Raw genomic sequence first — 18075 nt, 5'->3', positions numbered from 1 at the left:
ACAATGCGTGTACAATTTATACAACCTGTAGATCATACTTTTTAAATACGTGGACCTATGATACAAGCATTCTCCTATACTGCAAGAGATGGGACACGTACAGCGCTTCTTATGCTTTCTCTCCTACTTCAATTGTTGAGAATTGTCTCAAGTATGGATGTTTGGTAGCCTGTGTTTATACCGTCTCTCGCAGACTGGGGTTAATGACCCCATAAGGTGGACTGGCAACTGTAAGGCCGACCGCTGGAAGCGCGATTCTAATTCTAAGAGTTGAAGCTCAACCAAAAAGTGTTTCATTTACACCAACATAAACTGCTGCAGATTTTTGTAGTCACCAAACATCTCTAGATTGCAACGATCCATTCAGCGGGATTCAAAACTGCTTTGTGACTCCAACATATGAAGTAGGGTCGGTTACTCGAATGACCTATGCAAATCATCGAAGCAGAAGCTTAAGGCTCTAATTGACACCTGCGGGTTTAATCATATTGCAGTCCTCGACTTTGTCTTACGAAGTCGAAAATCTTCCTTTGTCTTCGGCTCTAAATACATGACTGATTTATAATAATTACTGATATCAAGCATCTACGGGTATTATGACTGGGGAAAGACATTAGATGTGGGTTTTTGAACACATTTCAGCCCGCGTGAGCACATGCTAGTAATGCAGCAGCAATCCTTACACGATTTCTCCGCATTTCGCGCCAAAATACAAATTCACTATGAGCTGTGGATAGACCAAACTTGAAAAATATAACAAAGACTACCTTTCCAAGAGGAAAACAATACGGCCAATAATACAAGTTCTAGATCCCAAACAATGAAGTGTTCCTCTCTGAAAAAGACAAAACGAGACCGACTTACCTAGTAAGGACCTCTCCGCTGCCCGTACTGTTGTCAACTGCGCCGCTTGCGGGGATCTGTGGCTACATAATCACACCCTGTCCGACAACTTGGCATGGCTGCCAGATAGTGGCCTTGGACAGCCCAATAGCAAGCACTCATAATGAAAAATCAATCTAAAAATATAACTGATCTATGCATTCCAAACTAACGACCAAAATGTTAATTACATGTAGTAACAATAGCAATGCTGAAAGTTTTCCTGCTTTAAATCAACTTTTATCTCTAACACATGTCAACAGTCAACATTTTGATTCGTTTATTACAAACATTAGTCTGTTATAGGTGGAATGTTATTGTGAGAGCATATACTGATTGATGAGGATACTACATTGTATTTCAAGATACATAGAGTGGAACAGGTAAATGGCACAGCTCGAGTCACAATAAAAGGAACTCTTTTAACACATTAAATCCAGCAACTGCTTAATCTGTAAATGTATATTGCAGTCAGCAAAGTACAGACAATTAAATCACGACAGGGCATGGCACTTTAGAGAAGTGTGCGATTGTAGCTGTTCATGGTTAGCTTTTTTCTCGTTACTTTCATTTTTTTTTTATTTATCTGTATATTTGTTTCACCTGAGGAGTACTCTCCTTATTCATTTAAAATTCTGTTGTAGAAGCCATATCACCTGAAGATGTTATGATTCATAAAAGAGTGCAACAGGACTAGCAATCTTAATGACTTGTTCAATAATTCCATCAGTTCATTACATGATGCTAATGATGATTTAGAAATAAAGACTGTAGTAGTAGTAGCAGTAGCAGTATTTAGTATCAATTTTTATTGTTTTGTTGTGGAGTCTCTGTTGTACAATTAAATCTTATCACCTGAAGATATCATATATCATAAAAGAGTGTAACAGGACTAGATATTTCAGCAACTTGTTCAATAATTCCATCAATGTATTACACAACTGGTAATTCAGAAATTGTGGACTCTGTTAAAGATTGCTGTTAGTAATAGCAGTTGTAGTATTTAGCATTTGATTATTCTGCTGTGAGGGTCCATGACAAGGGTGGGCAGCAGTCGGCTAGTCTTCACACCACATTTTCAGGCAGCTCTGCAGAGTGGGTTCACAGTGTTGAGGCTACACAACCGTGATTCTGAATAACGTTGTGATAATGATGTTGAACATCTCATTTCTCATATGATGTCTGGTCGCTGAGGAAGGCACAGGTTGTAGAAGGTTGTCTTGTCCCAGAAGTCCACACTCTTCCAGCCACACCAGCCCTGCATTGTACACAGTTGTAGCAGTTAAGTTGTAAGAAACAAAAAAGACTATCCATGCATTTAAATAATCTCTTATACTATTTCTTCAAAATCAAACTTTTGTCAATGCTACACAAATTTTACTCATATTTGGCCCACTGTAATTCTTGATTTGTTAAAAGTAACATAGTAACTAAAATTAAAACACAATATCAAATCAGTTCACAGTATCTGTGAAGGAGGATTTTGTGTTTGTAATCTGCAGTTTAAGAGAAAGCTCCTAGGGGCACCTCTGTGTCCTACAAAACCATGTAAACTGTATATACTTTGTCTGACCCTTGCCTCTTCCCTCATGACCTCAATGAAAAATGCCCTGCAGGCCAATTTGAGCTTTCATGAATAAACAAAGGTTCAAACAAACAAAACTGTGTCTGATGACTGACCTTGCCCTGAATGACTGACAGGTCCTCCCCTCCTTCGTAGTGAGGGTCCAGCACCAGGAACTTGATCTGTCCTGTCTGGTCACTGAAGTCCACTCCCAGGATGGTGTGAGCAAGGACACCACCACCTGCAGGGGATAGGTCAGGGCTTGAAATTCAGTTTTGGGTTGCACCACTGCACCAAAATCTAGGTGCACAGAAAGATCCTTGGGGTACAACATAGAATAAAGTAGAATGTCAGCAAAACACAATTGCAAACCTTACTGCCTTTCTTCAGAACTTGAATCTGTTATTCTATAAATAACTTCAAAATTTTAAATATGTACCCACAGGACCTATAGAGACTGGTCATTTTAGACAAGTGTATATGTAAAGGTAACCTTTGTTGTACATATACACGTGTCTAAAATGATCAGTCTATTGCATTGGTCCTGTGTGTGTTTGCTTTTTCTGATACTTGAATTTCAAGGATATTTTGAATACAATAGACTACTATACAATCAGTTACCTTGTAGCCTACAAAAATATCTAGGTGCACCAGTGTAATAGTCAAAAATTAGGTGCACAACTCCAATTTTTGCAGATGCACCCAGCAGTTTGAGCCCCGCAAGTTCATGTCAGAAATTCTAGATTCTAATTGCAGTTTGCTTGCAATTCATTCTGATTATGTCACAGGTTAGGTGTCAATTGTATTACTTCATTGTAGTACAAGTACTTCTGTAAACACAATGATATACAAAGCACAATTCAGTACTAAGCTTTGCTTCACATTTGGTGCAGTACCCACCTATCATGATAGGTGTCCCCTGGGTCTGGAAGTGTAGAGCCAGCTCACGACCTTTACCCCCCAGGTCGGCACCGCTGTTTACACACATTATTCTGGACGTCACCTGAACATGCACATTATATATGCACATGAAATTCAAATGATAAGATCATAAAGATATTGGACATTTGTATAAAAGAAGAAGAGTAGGAAGACTCAAAAAGAAGGAAAAGAAGTTTATTCATGTAATATAAAAACATATCTGTAATATAAAAGAAATTTTTTATTTTTACCCATATAGCACTGTATCTGTAACATTGGTACATAGGGTACTTAAAGGTCTCAAAAAAGCCCCAGCATTTACAAGCAGTAGATAATTGATAAGTTTCACAGATTTGAAAAAAAAATTGACCCTTGTATGTGGATAACTTACCCCGAGTAGTTGGTTCAGACATGTGCTGACTTCTATGGACCCGATCCACTTCCTGCTCCCCACAAATTTTAGTGGTTTGTCCCCTACATCAACCAGTGCCTGTGGACAAGGAATACAACAATGCTTGAAACTCTGCAACAAATTTTTAATTAGTTTAATTTGCAAATATCTACCATTTTCATCTGATTCAGAAAAAAGGCCATGTCTTGAATTTATAACATTAAAGTGACTTCTTACAAAGTGGAAAAGGCAGTGAGAAATTCTTTCCATCATTCCCAATATTAAATAGTTAACTGCATAGCTGCAGTTGTATCTGTCTCCCTGTGCGTTGGGACAGGTCTGTCTGTGTAGGTTGTATTACTGTTGTACCTCCCTGTGCACCCCTGTAAGTAGTATATACCTGTTGTATCTCCCTGTGTGTTGGGACAGGCCTGTCCATGTACCCTGTAGGTTGTACATACCTGTTGGATCTCCCTGTGTGTTGGGACAGGACTGTCCATGTACCCTGTAGGTTGTACATACCTGTTGTATCTCCCTGTGTGTTGGGACAGGACTGTCCATGTACCCTGTAGGTTGTACATACCTGTTGTATCTCCCTGTGTGTTGGGACAGGCCTGTCCATGTACCCTGTAGGCTGTACATACCTGTTGTATCTCCCTGTGTACCCCTGTAGGTTGTACATACCTGTTGTATCTCCCTGTGTGTTGGGACAGGCCTGTCTGTGTACCCCTGTAGGTTGTACATACCTGTTGTATCTCCCTGTGTGTTGGGACAGGACTGTCCATGTACCCTGTAGGCTGTACATACCTGTTGTATCTCCCGTTGTACCCCTGTAGGTTGTACATACCTGTTGCATCTCCCTGTGTGTTGGGACAGGCCTGTCTGTGTACCCCTGTACGTTGTACATACCTGTTGTATCTCCCTGTGTACCCCTGTAGGTTGTACATACCTGTTGTATCTCCCTGTGTGTTGGGACAGGCCTGTCCATGTACCCTGTAGGTTGTACATACCTGTTGTATCTCCCTGTGTGTTGGGACAGGCCTGTCTGTGTACCCCTGTAGGTTGTACATACCTGTTGTATCTCCCTGTGTACCCCTGTAGGTTGTACATACCTGTTGTATCTCCCTGTGTACCCCTGTAGGTTGAACATACCTGTTGTATCTCCCTATGTGTTGGGACAGGCCTGTCTGTGTACCCCTGTAGGTTGAACCATGAGCAGATAGTCTGTAGGGACCTGTAGGCACAGCCCCAGCCGCTATCGTTCATACGGTCCTGCATGTAGTGGTGGTACGTGTACCTGCCCTGCACCACGGTTACATCACCCTTCACTGAACACAAACAAAATATCTTCAACTCAATCACTGCACTATGTAGTATACAAAAGACTCTACTCCAAATTCCATAAGGACAGCCCTCAAGACAGCTAACTGGTCTATACCTAAAGGACCATTCATATCTACATGTACATGTACAGGGAAGATTTAATACGGTACATAATTTTCACTGTCTTCTATTCAGTGTTATATATCATCTGTACCAATGTGTATTGGGAACATAAACGTTTACCAACCTTGAAAGTTGTAACAACACTTTTTCATCACATTCAAATATGTCATTCTATATAGCATACCAAATGTAGTTGTGATCATCACAGAGTTTCAACATCTGTTTGTGTCGTTACGTACAAATGTACATTTGACTACTTATAGATATTATAAATATCAAACTGAACTTTGGAAAAAGGTAACTAACCTCCAGATGGTGGTAGCCCCTCATGTGTGTTTGTCAAATATATATCTGACAGAAAATAAAAATGAGTTAGTTACAGACATTCGGCAAATTACATAAAAGAGACAAAGACAATAAACTTTTAAGGTTTAAGTGACATACATTTGTACATTGTATGGGTGGTAAACAATAGAAAAATGTTAAATACCTCCATGTTGATCCTCAGGAAAAACATAGGCATTTTGTCTCCTCAACAAAGGACGGTCCGTAGGAAGGGAGAATCTTTGATGTAGGTCTTTCCTGTACCATTCTGAAGAGTACACGTAAGTGAAAATTAAAGTTGTTCAAAACTATGTAATATACTATAGACAACAATGACACATTGAAATGATGCCCGATATGATTACCTCACCCTCAGCTCAGGGGACTGGAGTAGAGTTTCTGATTTATCTGTATGTGTATAACTAGGTGTGTGTGTGTGTGTGTGTGTGTGTGTGTGTGTATGTGTGTGTGTGTGTGTGTGTGTGTGTGTCTGAGTGTGTGTCTGTGTGTGTGTGTGTGTGTGTCTGTGTCTGTGTGTGCGTCTGTGTGTGTGTGTGTGCGCGTGCATGCGTGCGTGCGCGCGTGTGTGTGTGTGTGTGTGCGCCTGCAATGCAGTTTCTATATGTTATGCCAGAGGGAGCAGTGCAGTTTCTGCATGTTGTGCCAGAGCAGGTAAGGTCTACCCTCACTTCACCCAGTGTTTACTTATTAACATGCTACAGTCCTTACCTAACTTGTCATCAAGTAGGCTGCTGGGATAGACAGCTGTCAGCAGGTGTGGCATGCCAGGTGCTAGGAAGTGGTAGGCTGTGGGCACGCAAAACTGGCCTCCCTGAAAATACATGCAGATAGATATATGTATACACACCGTCAGGGACCAAAACAAATTTTTTCTCTGCTGACTAATATTGGAGCTAATGCAAACTACACATGAAACATCTGTGCATGGTAGGTCAGTAGGTCATGGAAAGGTAGTTGAGAGTTACCAAAAATGTCAGCCAGGTAAATTCTTTTCTCTTATGTGTCACAGGAATATCTAAGGCCTATATTCCTACAAATAAAATATCATCCAAAAGATACTAGTAGTTATCATTTCCATTGCTGTGCTAGTTGCTAGTTTCAGGATAAAAAGAAATTTAAGTACAGACATAGCTGCCTCACACTTAATCTATAACCCACCTGGAAGTGCATGTTGAGACATGTCTCCATGCCCCTGAGCTGCCTGCTGACAGCCTCCACCATGAGCTGGGGTACTCTGGACACTGGGTCGTCTCTGTGGATGTAGGCAGTCGCATTGATGGACACGGGCAGGCACACGTTGTGGAAATTTCCTGTAGGACAGAAGTCAAAGGGTACGTATTTGTATGCTACACATGGATCTTTGGCAGAGTGTGCAAAGAAGGATATCAAACTGGGAGGTCTCACCAGTACCTGCTGAGCCAACTGGAAACATGTTGTAAAGACTAGGTGACTTCTGGCCACATGTGTGTCACTTAAATGTGTGTCTGTCACTTCACACTGATGGAGATCCAAATAAAATAAAACAAACAAACTTTCATAGCCCCAGGCAGCAGTACCATTACAATTACATGAAAAGAATGCATTGCACCTTAGCCGGAACAGTGTTAAACACAGTGCCATAACTTTTTGATATTGACCATGACTTACTTTTCTCCCAGTGTATAAGAGGCACACAGGATGGTAACATGGCGATGGCTTCCAGACCAGTCTGTTGGAACAGGAGCTGCATACTCAACACATCCTGGCAAGAAACAATGGAAACTCTTCATAAAGGATCATCATCATCATATTTTGTAATGTCTGTTTGATAATTTGACTCTTCATTCTCTGATAGTAGCTGTGTAGTTATCATTATGGTCAAAGCACAAGGACACTTTTAATACAGTACATGTATCCCTTCAACTATGGCTACAAAATACAGTCAGCAAATTTCACACCTGTGTGCTACTTCTTCCTTTGCTATCTTTGCTCCCTCCTTTTTTGGGCAACTCCTCTGTGTCTGGTCTTGCCACAAACTGCAGTAACCTATGGCAGGGGTCCTGGTAAGACAAGGGGAGCGAAGTTGCGTCCACGGTTTCGTGCTGTCGCAGGAGGACATTGCTGTCCATCAGGTGGAATATGGTGGCAGGAGTCGCGATCTTTTCCTGGAGATTGCTGAAACCCTCCTCAATGGCCTTGAACATGTCATCATCTAGTGCAGGTAAAGAGGTTTGTATGTAAGTAATCTTCTTCCGCTAATGTCCAGCTGCCGAAAAATTGGCAATTATTGACAGGTGACGGGTCAGAGCTCACCACAGAGTTCAAACCAGACTGGTCACTCTTGTGACGAAGGTGGCTAATGGTCTGTGATATGGATATGTACTGTCTACATCATATAATCATATATCATAGTCATATATGTTTATCATCATGAAATAAACTTTATGGGGAGGTTTTCCTTGGAAACTTCAGAACAAGGAAAAAATTATGCTGGGATGCTTATTTTTCAATGACCTTTTCTGCCATATTCTTTTATACAGGTTGATTTTGAACTTGGATTAGACCTTTTTTACGCAAGCAATATCTTCTTTGAGAATACTGACGAGTCAATTTGATAAGGACAAAAAAATTGACAGATCAAAATGCCAGATGTCCCACCTTCTCCAGGATTGTATTCAAACTCGAGTGACAGTTGCCCCTGGAGACGTAACAACAGGGTGGTAGATGGGAGGATGGAATCTTCCACCTCACGCACATCAACGGTGGTGGCACTGCCACTGGCAGAGTCATAAACAAACACCTTTGAGAGCTGCGCATCTCCTTCACTCTCAGTGGTTGGGTCCACTTGAATATGCTGTACAATCCACTCATTTGTTACAATAACATCCTGGAAAAGAATTGTTCGGTAGTAAAGTATCCACTTTGCTTCAAGAGAGAAAAGCCAGCCAAAAAATAACTGAAGTTCTTTACACTATAGGGTGTTTGAAGGGGATGTCACAGCTGCCATGCCATGGAGAAAATTTCATAATTACATATAACGTTACATGCACAAATCAAATTTAACCATGAAGCATGGTGATCAGCAGTTAGTATCATAGTCACTCAAGAGGCAACACTCTAAACCAAATCATCGCACTTTGAGTTTCTCAGTTTCTGTAAACATAATTGATTTGTACATATAATGAAAATTGTACATGACTAACCTATACAACCTACAGGGGTACTCATAATACACCAAAAAGCAGTTACTCAGGCATCTGGATATGATTTGGAACTACTTGCTTGGGTAACTGCTTTTTGGCATATTATGATATTATGAGTATCTGTATTACCTGGATATCAAACCTTCATCGATGTACTCATAACACTTACCTTTAGTCCAGCCTGCACAAATCTCAAACACTGGGAGGACACATAATCAGGTGTAGGTGGTTTCTCAGAGGTGTACGCAACTCCACTCAGCCGTATACCTGCAAAAGGAAGAAAAAGCAATTTACTCCATGCACATTGTTTCATCATTTGGTTTCAAATGTGTGAAAGTAAGTTGAATTAATTTTGATTTGATGTTACGAGTTTTACCTGCGGGCAGGTGGAGTAAGGTGTCCTCTGCCTCTTGCTGCAGTGCAGTACCGTCCAACCCCACCAGGGCGCCTAACCCCACCACTGTGGTGACGCCAGTCTTGGTGCTGGGGATTCCCAGGAGGAACCCCAGGGGTCCCGGGTCGTCCACCTTTACATGTTGCTTCACTTGCTGGAATATGAGGAAAGGGTTGACAATAAGTACAATATAGATACAAGATACATTGATACAATTGTACAAATTGCACACCACAGTAACGTTAACTGGAAAATGCATTAAAGGAACTCGCAAGTTTAAGGGCAGCCACAACTTCAGCGTGTTATAAAAGAGCAAACCGACAATACGCGTAGGTCCAAAGTACAAGTAGGTCCATTATTCATAATGTGTGGGGATAAGTTTGGTCTTAAGCAGAATGTACAGAACAATATTGTTATGGCAAGCCTTGACGTATCATGTAATACAGACAGACACACACGTGCCAAATGTTTTGTACGGTTACTATGTTCCCTAAGTTCTCAAAATTCCTTACGCAACATTGTGGTATACGTCTACATTCAATTTCATCATTAAGATTTTAAAAGATATAAGCCCTCTCACAGTGACTAGAATGCATGGGCAGTGACAGGAATTCTAGACAATATGTCAAAAGTAAAGTCCCTGTAAAAGAAAAGAAAACTCCTACTACAGTACTGTAGTATGCAAATCGAAACAATGGACCATGCAAGACACACAACTTCAAGTCAAGGACTGTTTTCTTTCACAGGGACTTTACCTTTGACCTACTACGTGTAACGCAAGCTACCTAGAATTTATGTCGCTACACATGAGTTCTGATCTCTGTGAGTGAGCTTATTTAAGGTCCAAATCCCCAATTCCAAAATTAAGAATTACAACATTTTCTCATTATCTACTACTAGTAAATAGTCAATTGTTGGCTGTGACACAAACATGTTGTCAATTAAAGAACAACAAATAAAGTTGTATTTTCTCTTGACTACCCTTCATAACATGCCTGCTTGTTTACTGCAATACTATTGTGCAAAAAGTTATCAAAACACTGATTTGGGGTAACTTCAAGTACGCCCCCCTCCCCACTAAATATCCCCAACTACTAACGTTAGTGTTGTGATCACACACGCTGTTCAAGGCCAATATGCGGTAAGTATCATTTCATCAGTCAGATACGTAATAAAAACACACAAATATAATCATTTGATTTCCAAAAATGGGGAAAATCCTTACCTTTTTCACGACGGGCAACATATGGACGATTTTGGCCGCCATGTTGATGATGATGCAATATGACCTCCAGTAACCTCATCTTCAAGCAGATGTTGGGATGGCGGCTAGAGATATTTTTCGACGTCATTACCGTAAGGAATTCTTACATGCATTACGTTGCTCCTCTAAAGTAACGTTACGTTTCAACCTCCTTGGTTTTCCAAATGACTTTGTTTGGCACTCATTTCTGCAAATCTTCCAAGCAGATGTTGGGATTGATAACCGTAACGTTATAGTGTCACGCAAGATCACACAACACGTAACGTTACACGTTGAAGAGTGGGCAATAATTTTATAAGATAACTCCAACTAACCTTTGACCAGTTCTGTATCCATGGACCATTAGTTTTATGTCAGGTCAATGTACTTGGAATGGATAGTCCACCATTTCGCAAATTTAGTGGGTGAGAAAGAGGGATCATCCATTTTTCTGTAGTTCGAGAGTGTGGGTAGAGGGTTATCATCTGGTTTATAATTGTTTACTTGATAGTATTTGTTGACACATTTAGTGAAACATAAAGTGTACTATGTGTTAGCCAGGATATACCTGACACTTTCAAACATTGATCAGAAAAATAAAAGTTTTTTTATGTGTTGGAAAAGAGAAACAAAAATTACATCTGGTTTAAAACTGTTTACTTAACATTTGTTGACACATTCGAGAAACATAAAGTGTATTATGTGTTGGTCAGGACAGGTTTAATATACAGGTCAAACATTGATCAGGGACATAGAAAATATCTTTTGATCTCATTTTTCTTGGACAAGGTACAAGGTGGCTTTCTATGTCAAGGTGACCGGTCTTGTACTAGAAAGGCCACAAAATACAGGAAGTATATAAAGCCTACGGCCATGTTGATTTAATTACATGAATGACATCATCTGGGGTTCCCAGTACTGATGCGAGCGTGTGAATTGAAAAACAAGTTTGTCGAACAATAGATTCTTCATTTTTGTTTTCACACTCTTCTTCGACCTTGGAATTTACGTTGACATTAGCAAACGCTTTCCGATATACATGTATATACACATTCATCTATCGCAGACATTTGCTCCTTTTGCAGCTTATTTGTACGATTTAAAGCACAGTTGAAACTTCCTTTTTTTGGTAAACTTGAAAATTGATGCGCACGAGGATGTCATCAAATCAACATGTCCTGCATGCGCTCGGAGAACAAAGGACCTTCATGGAAAGAATACATAGAAAGAATACATGAAAAGAATACAAGACAAGAAATAAATCCATATGTAAATCATGATATATTTTATAGAAGGTCACTTGCTACAGTCAACTCCATACGCCATCAGAATACAGTACAATGTTTGACACTGTAAAAGTAACATTTCCGAACTGATGAAGATGAGGAAAGGGTAGTTTTTATTTACGCTGATAGAAATACAGATCTTGCTCAGAGGTAAGCATATTAGCTACGGTACCGGTTAAGGGTGGGTAACGGACTAACGGTACAGAAAATTAAGGCCCAGGTCCAGTTCAGGTCCAGAGGATCAGGTCCAGGTTCGGACCTGAATCTGGTCCTGAATCGGTATGTGAAAACTTGTGAATGGACGATACTCAAAACGATGGTCCATTTAGCTACAAAGAAATATATTCGACTCCTATTGCCGTTTTAAAATCCTACAAGGCTAACTGCCTCTGTAAAATTGACTGTAAAACTTGGTAAAAATTACTATAAACTCTACCCTACTTCGCTCTTGGGATTTTCTTAGACCAGTAAGCCCCCAAACATGTGAATGCCTGATCATATAATATGTTCATTTTCCGAATCCGTCCAACATCCGGTCTATCGATTTTTTTCAGGTCCGGTTTTTCCGGACCGGTCCAATAAGAAAAAAACGATTTGTACCGGTACGAGGTACCCATCCCTAACTGCATAGCATAAAAAAGCTAACATTAAGATATAAGACTTGATAAGAATTAATGTCTGCATCATGTTATATGCATCTAGCGTACGATTGTATACATGCGGCACAGGAGCACTGGTTGTATCATTCATGGAAAATGACAAAATGATTGGTTTATTTTGTGCTTACTATAGAGCAACAACGATGACGTCTAACAGAGATTTGCGCACTACTTCCCCCCACCCAGCACATCACGGTCGAAGTTGTACTCGCCCAGTCCGTCTCCCACACGCTTCAGCTTGGTGACGTAATCCCCCAGCTGTTTGATGCGCGTCACCTCCTCCTTCAGGAAGTGATAGTTCAGGAAGTCCTGCATCTGCAGTGGAATTCATTTGTTCTTGATCAATTATTCATTTATCCATGCATCCATCGTTTCATTTTATGTGTTTGCTAGTTTTTGTTCTCAACCGATGCAGGAAAAGCGTATGTATAATTATGATTTTCATATTTCATTCAATTTTCCTTTATCATCCGGTGCACCAAGGCCTGTCTATTCATCAGGTTACAGTAACTCCTGCGTACATATTGCTTCTCCTAGCGATAGTTCACCAACGTTAACTTGCTCGATCATTCCAATTGTGCTGATCCATTTTCTTTGACTTAAGTGCTAATCTATGATTTTACCCGTCCATATCCAGGTGTGATGATCTTACCTGTGGATCCGCATGTCGATCTGCGATCTTGTACAGATCCAGTTGTGATGATCTTACCTGCGGATCCCCATGTTGATCTGCGATCTTGTACAGATCCAGTTGTGATGATCTTTAATACCTGCAGATCCCCATGTTGATGTGTGATCTTGTACAGATCCAGTTGTGATGATCTTACCTGCGGATCCCCATGTTGATCTGAGATCTTGTACAGATCCAGTTGTGATGATCTTACCTGCGGATCCCGATGTCGATCTGCGGTCCTGTACAGATCCAGCAGCGCCTGGTTCATGTGCTTCTCCAGCTCCAGAGCCGACTCCATGGCGTCCAGCCCGCTACCCCACTGTGTCTGATCCGGCTGCTTCACTTCCCGGTAAACCTGTGATGAGGAGTTAATGAAGGTTAGACATCAAGGTAAACAACATTCAAATACAATTCAGATTAACTTCCGGACGTTTCGAGTGACAGCCATCACTCTTCTTCAGCGTCTAGAATACTGAATACTGTGGTGGGGAGATATTGTACATTGATTACCTGGTACATTGTAGTAGATTTATGATTGATGCCAGGAACGGACTAGTCTGGATGCCAGATTGTTTCAAGGGCCTGTACAGCCCAACTCCCCGGCTCTAGGACCAACATGCCCCCAAGGAAGTTCTACAGTACGCCCCCTGAGTTAGACCCTAATAAACAATGCATGATTCATGATTGAGATGGGTCTCACTAAATACCGAAAACAACCGAAAACAACCGAAAACAACCGAAAACAACCGAAAACAACCGAAAACAACCGAAAACAACTTTCACTAAATACCGAAAACAACCGAAAACAACTTTCACTAAATACCGAAAACAACCGAAAACAACTTTCACTAATTACCGAAAACAACCGAAAACAACCGAAAACAACCGAAAACAACTTTTAACTACCGAAAACAACCGAAAACAACTTTTAACTACCGAAAACAACCGAAAACAACTTTTATCTACCGAAGACAACTCGACACAACCATAAACAACAGACAATCATTTCAATGGGTTATTTTTTAATAATTTTGATTTTATTTTGGACAGAAGTTAGGCTAGGACGACCCATGTTATTAATACAATATTAGTAATAATAGAGTCAACGATCTCCTTTGCCTTTTGGAATATATTAATGTTTGAATTCAGATTCACGGATCCTGTAAGTATCCTGTATGTTATAAACGGGGACTGCTTGGTTAACTCGCAAACTCATCAATGGATATCTATACTACTTGGCATCTATTGTGTAACTCCAAGCAGAGGTTACGGTGTAACGGGGGTGTAGTAGTGGCCCCAACATGAAATCGCAGTCACTACTATCCCCCGACAAAACTGCTTCGAAAATGGGTTTGCTTATCAATTATTGTTGAATCTGCCTGCTGCGCATTTACCTCATGTGTACTACATTTTCTTCTAGCAACCAAAACAATCTAGTACATTTCTTGCTCAATTTTAACGCATTCCGCCATCACAACAAATCGGTTTAAATGGACAAACCGCAAACGTGTATTACCACAGAGGCCCCTTATTCTGGATTAAACTAAATGGTCAAAATAAAACAGTGTGTGATAGAAAGGTGTTTCCACAGTCTACTTCCCCTTTGCTGCAAAAATCCTCCAGAATCACCCCATTCTTGCAGAAAATAATGCAAGGGATAGTAACGAGTAGATGAAAATAAAATAGCAATAAGTAGTTGTTTAAGAGTCATTTTCCGGCTGTTTTGGAGTTCTGATCGGTTGTTCATGCGTGTTTTAGGAGGTTTCGAGTTGTTTTCGGTATTTATTGAGTTGCTTTTGGTATTTATTGAGGTGTTTTCGGTATTTATGGAGTTGTTTTCGGTAGATATCAAATTGTTTTCATTGTTTTCCGTATTTTACGGGTTGTTTTCGGCAGATGCCAAGTTGTTTTCGGTTGTTTTCGGTTGTTATATTTCAGCCATACCATAGGTATGGTGAAATATATTGTATTCGTAATGTTTCTTTCTTTCTTTCTTTCTCCTGTCAAATCTTCAAATCGAATCAACTCCGCCATTTTTTGACCGATTGACTTGAAATTTGGCACAAAGGTAGAGTAAGCCAATACCCCCAGGTGTTTTTTTCATTTTTTTCATATCTGCCTTTAAAATGATTTTATTGAGGTTTTTGTCAATTTTTATGTATATTTCGGGCTCCTGTACCCTGGTATTACAGCCGAATGACATGAAATTTGGTACAGAGGTGCCTTGATCATATGCTCACCTAGATTCAATAACAGTTTTGGCTTACGGTACAACAAATTGCTTAATTTGCGATTTTTTGCCATTTTTTTACCAAAAAAGGACATTTTTGGCTCCTGTAGCCTCGTTTTGCAACCAAATGATCTGAAATTTGGTATAAAAGTGCCCTTCAATTATGTGCACATAAATTCAATAAAAGTTTTCCCATACTGTACAACAAAATGCTTAATTTTGCGATTTTTGGCCATTTTTTGACCAAAAAAGGACATTTGTGGCTCCTGTAGCCTCGTTTTACAACCAAATGATCTGAAATTTGGTATAAAAGTGTCATTCAATTATGTGCACATAAATTTAATAAAAGTTTTCCCATACGGTACAACAAAATGCTTAATTTTGCGATTTTATGGCTCCTGTTCCCTTGATTTACAACCCAATGACCCGTAAATTGGTAAAGGGGTGCTCTAGATATCTATTCAAATGACCCATGTATAATTTTTGGCATGGACCACTTTACAATGATATATTTGGGATTTTTTTTGTCATTTTCCAATGGCCAAAGGGGTCAACGACCTCAAGGCCTATTGTTGCATGATGGAGATGGCTGAAATATGCTGTATTTGCTCTCAAGCAAATGTCGGCCTTTCTAGTTTTCGGTTGTTTTCGGTATTTAGTGAGACCGATTGAGATCGGGCGGACTTCTAATTTCTCAAGAGTACCTGCATACCAAATACATCTCAATCTACCCACAATAACTAGATCGAATTTATTTCCAAATACAGACTCTCACACACACTAAAATAATACCTCCACTAGGTAACTTGGTAGCTGTACCCACCACGTGGCCGCCGCGCTTGTTCTGGTAGTCCACCAGCACGTTGGCGTGTTGCCGCTCCTCCTCAGACATGCGCAGGAACAGCCTGGCGAAACCGTCCAGGGACACGTCATCGTGGCCGAAGTACGACGCCTAGCGAACAACATATCACGTGACCTTGGTATTTGGTGGTAACGCTAAGACTCCGTCTAATTTAAGTTTATAAGGGGCTCCCTGTGACTTTTTAAGATTCACTTAATAATCATATTTCTATACATTGCAGAAAAAGATTAACTTGATGACAATAAGATAACGATATACGCAGGAAAGGCGGGTTTCTTATGTTTTTGTTTTTTCTTTTATTGCAATATATATATAGATAATGTTACGTATACTACTAGTGCCTAGACATATTGCTTTATTATGGACACAAACATAGAAGATGTAGACCGGAAGGGAATCGTCTTATGAACATGTACATATTCCTTGCCCATATCCTTACAATAAAGACAAATGAAGCATGGACTCTAGAGCTTGTTGAACCCTCACCATTGACATATAGACATAGCTAGCGTACAGCTCCAAGTTTATCTGCTTGTTGATGCCAGCCTCGCTGTCCTCGTGAAAGTTTTGGCGCACTTGGGACGGGGCAGGGGCCTGGCGCGGGACGAATGATGGAATGGTTGAAAGAAGCAACGAAGAAACAACAGAAAAAGACCCAATCAATGAATGAAAAAGACTCATCAATGAAAATTAGAAAATTAGAACTGCGCAATGTGGTCTTCAGCTACATAGAGCCGTAGGCAACCAGGAATATTACGCGACAGTTGACGGTTATGAACATGAACTAGTGTTGTAATTGTCACTGTGTTGGTCCAGAAGCCATACAACGGATTGATGACAGTGTTAGGACTAGCTTTGAAGATAAAGCAGGGGGATATGTGTGGTATTTGCCAATACGTGTACTATATGAATGAACAACCATACCAAAGTAGTCAGCAACGCAAGCTTGAAATCAGATGATATGTTTACAAGTGTTTTACAGACTCTTTTCTAAATATAGTTTGCAGTATACTGCCGAGTACTCACCACTTCCGTCACCAAGAAGAGCGCGCAGATCAGCAGTTTCAACATAGTCATTTTGGATCGAGGTTTTACTTCTGAAAAGAGAATTTAAGTAATTCAGAACGTCACGAGAATGGAATAGAATAAGTTGAATTTCCCCACGACCATGTAAGATACATGTATAACAAACCTGTTTAACATACTCAACATTAGATACACATATCACGTCATCATCTAGTCGCCCGAAGATAAGGTATCAAGATAGATATTTAGAAGAATGAAGTAACACCGATTCGTTGACATTTCCACCGAAAACATACCAGTTTCTCCGGCCCTGCAACTGCACTCAGTCTAGAGGGGTCAGGCAAATGACGAGTCTGCAGCGAAGTATAATGTCATCTGTTTTGAAGTCCATAGAACGGTCCATTTCTGCCATGTCTAGGGGGGGGGGTACTTTTAGCAACCAACACAGAACAATTTTAAGTTGATGTAAATTGATGTACTGTATCTAATATTTAATCAATAGTCATGCCCTATCTTCTAGATCACAAAGTTTTGTCAACAAATCTAAAGTAAGAGGAAGTAAATAAGACTGATGTATACTTTTGTACCCTGTTATACAAGAATGTAAAGACAGAGGAAAGCGACACTGCTGGTATCCGTTGATAAAATATGACAGAAGTGTTTTTGTACTTGTTTATCGAAAGGGAGGAAGTAGCCAAAATGACTTAGTTGCCAGAATCGAACGTGCACAATCAGCGTTTCCATTTATAGAACATACCATTTATTAGTGTGGGTGTGTGTGTGTGTGTGGGGGTGGGTGTATTTACCAATCCAAGTAGGCTGATGTTTTATTAACTTCAACGTGTCGGCCGAAGTTCCTTTCCCTAAATCACAATGTTCCATTATACAGATTTTCATCAGCTTTGATTAGTATGTCTTTACTAATTTCCTAGCCAATTATGCAAATCAGTCATGTATTTGTATAAATGTTG

General features: G+C 40.2%; 2 protein-coding genes across 3 annotated transcripts; both read right to left on the bottom strand.

The window, feature by feature from the left end:
* Positions 1-1105: 1105 nt before the first annotated feature.
* On the bottom strand, positions 1106-10464 carry LOC118419798 (ufm1-specific protease 2-like). The gene is made up of 15 exons (XM_035826398.1): positions 10351-10464; positions 9108-9279; positions 8901-8998; positions 8187-8415; positions 7487-7740; positions 7197-7290; positions 6708-6859; positions 6258-6360; positions 5695-5796; positions 5511-5555; positions 4911-5086; positions 3759-3857; positions 3347-3449; positions 2563-2687; positions 1106-2140 (listed from the first exon to the last, which is right to left on the bottom strand). Exons 1-15 carry the CDS (start codon positions 10390-10392, stop codon positions 2054-2056), a joined length of 1881 nt encoding a protein of 626 aa, XP_035682291.1. The 5' UTR covers positions 10393-10464; the 3' UTR covers positions 1106-2053.
* Positions 10465-11854: 1390 nt separating this feature from the next.
* Positions 11855-18051, bottom strand: LOC118420274 (soma ferritin-like). 2 transcript variants are annotated; one of them, XM_035827003.1, is made up of 7 exons: positions 17401-18051; positions 17105-17175; positions 16565-16672; positions 16040-16168; positions 13226-13341; positions 12966-12993; positions 11855-12628 (listed from the first exon to the last, which is right to left on the bottom strand). In XM_035827003.1, exons 2-7 carry the CDS (start codon positions 17153-17155, stop codon positions 12482-12484), a joined length of 579 nt encoding a protein of 192 aa, XP_035682896.1. In that variant the 5' UTR covers positions 17156-17175; positions 17401-18051; the 3' UTR covers positions 11855-12481. The 2 variants fall into 2 exon arrangements, with proteins under 2 accessions (XP_035682896.1, XP_035682895.1); XM_035827002.1 differs by lacking the exon at positions 12966-12993 and having other exon boundaries at positions 13198-13341; positions 17401-18020.
* Between the last annotated feature and the right edge of the window lie 24 nt (positions 18052-18075).

Source organism: Branchiostoma floridae, chromosome 7 (assembly GCF_000003815.2).
Source record: "Branchiostoma floridae strain S238N-H82 chromosome 7, Bfl_VNyyK, whole genome shotgun sequence".
NCBI lineage: Eukaryota > Metazoa > Chordata > Leptocardii > Amphioxiformes > Branchiostomatidae > Branchiostoma > Branchiostoma floridae.
Note: the sequence above shows the minus strand (reverse complement) of the source record. Positions and strands in the feature narration are given on the sequence as shown.

Bases quoted from the DNA above. Each gene is read 5' to 3' on its own strand.
- LOC118419798 (XM_035826398.1), bottom strand. From the start codon at position 10,392: ATGGCGGCCAAAATCGTCCATATGTTGCCCGTCGTGAAAAAG. The intron at 3,858-4,910 runs GTATGTTCAACC...CCTTGTCCACAG, and splicing joins CACATAGGGAGATACAACAG to GCACTGGTTGATGTAGGGGA. The intron at 2,141-2,562 runs GTCAGTCATCAG...TGTACAATGCAG, and splicing joins TGTCAGTCATTCAGGGCAAG to GGCTGGTGTGGCTGGAAGAG.
- LOC118420274 (XM_035827003.1), bottom strand. From the start codon at position 17,155: ATGACTATGTTGAAACTGCTGATCTGCGCGCTCTTCTTGGTGACGGAA. The intron at 12,994-13,225 runs GACCGCAGATCG...GGATCTGTACAA, and splicing joins GCGCTGCTGGATCTGTACAG to GATCGCAGATCGACATGCGG. The intron at 12,629-12,965 runs GTAAGATCATCA...ATTCCACTGCAG, and splicing joins ATCGACATGCGGATCCACAG to ATGCAGGACTTCCTGAACTA.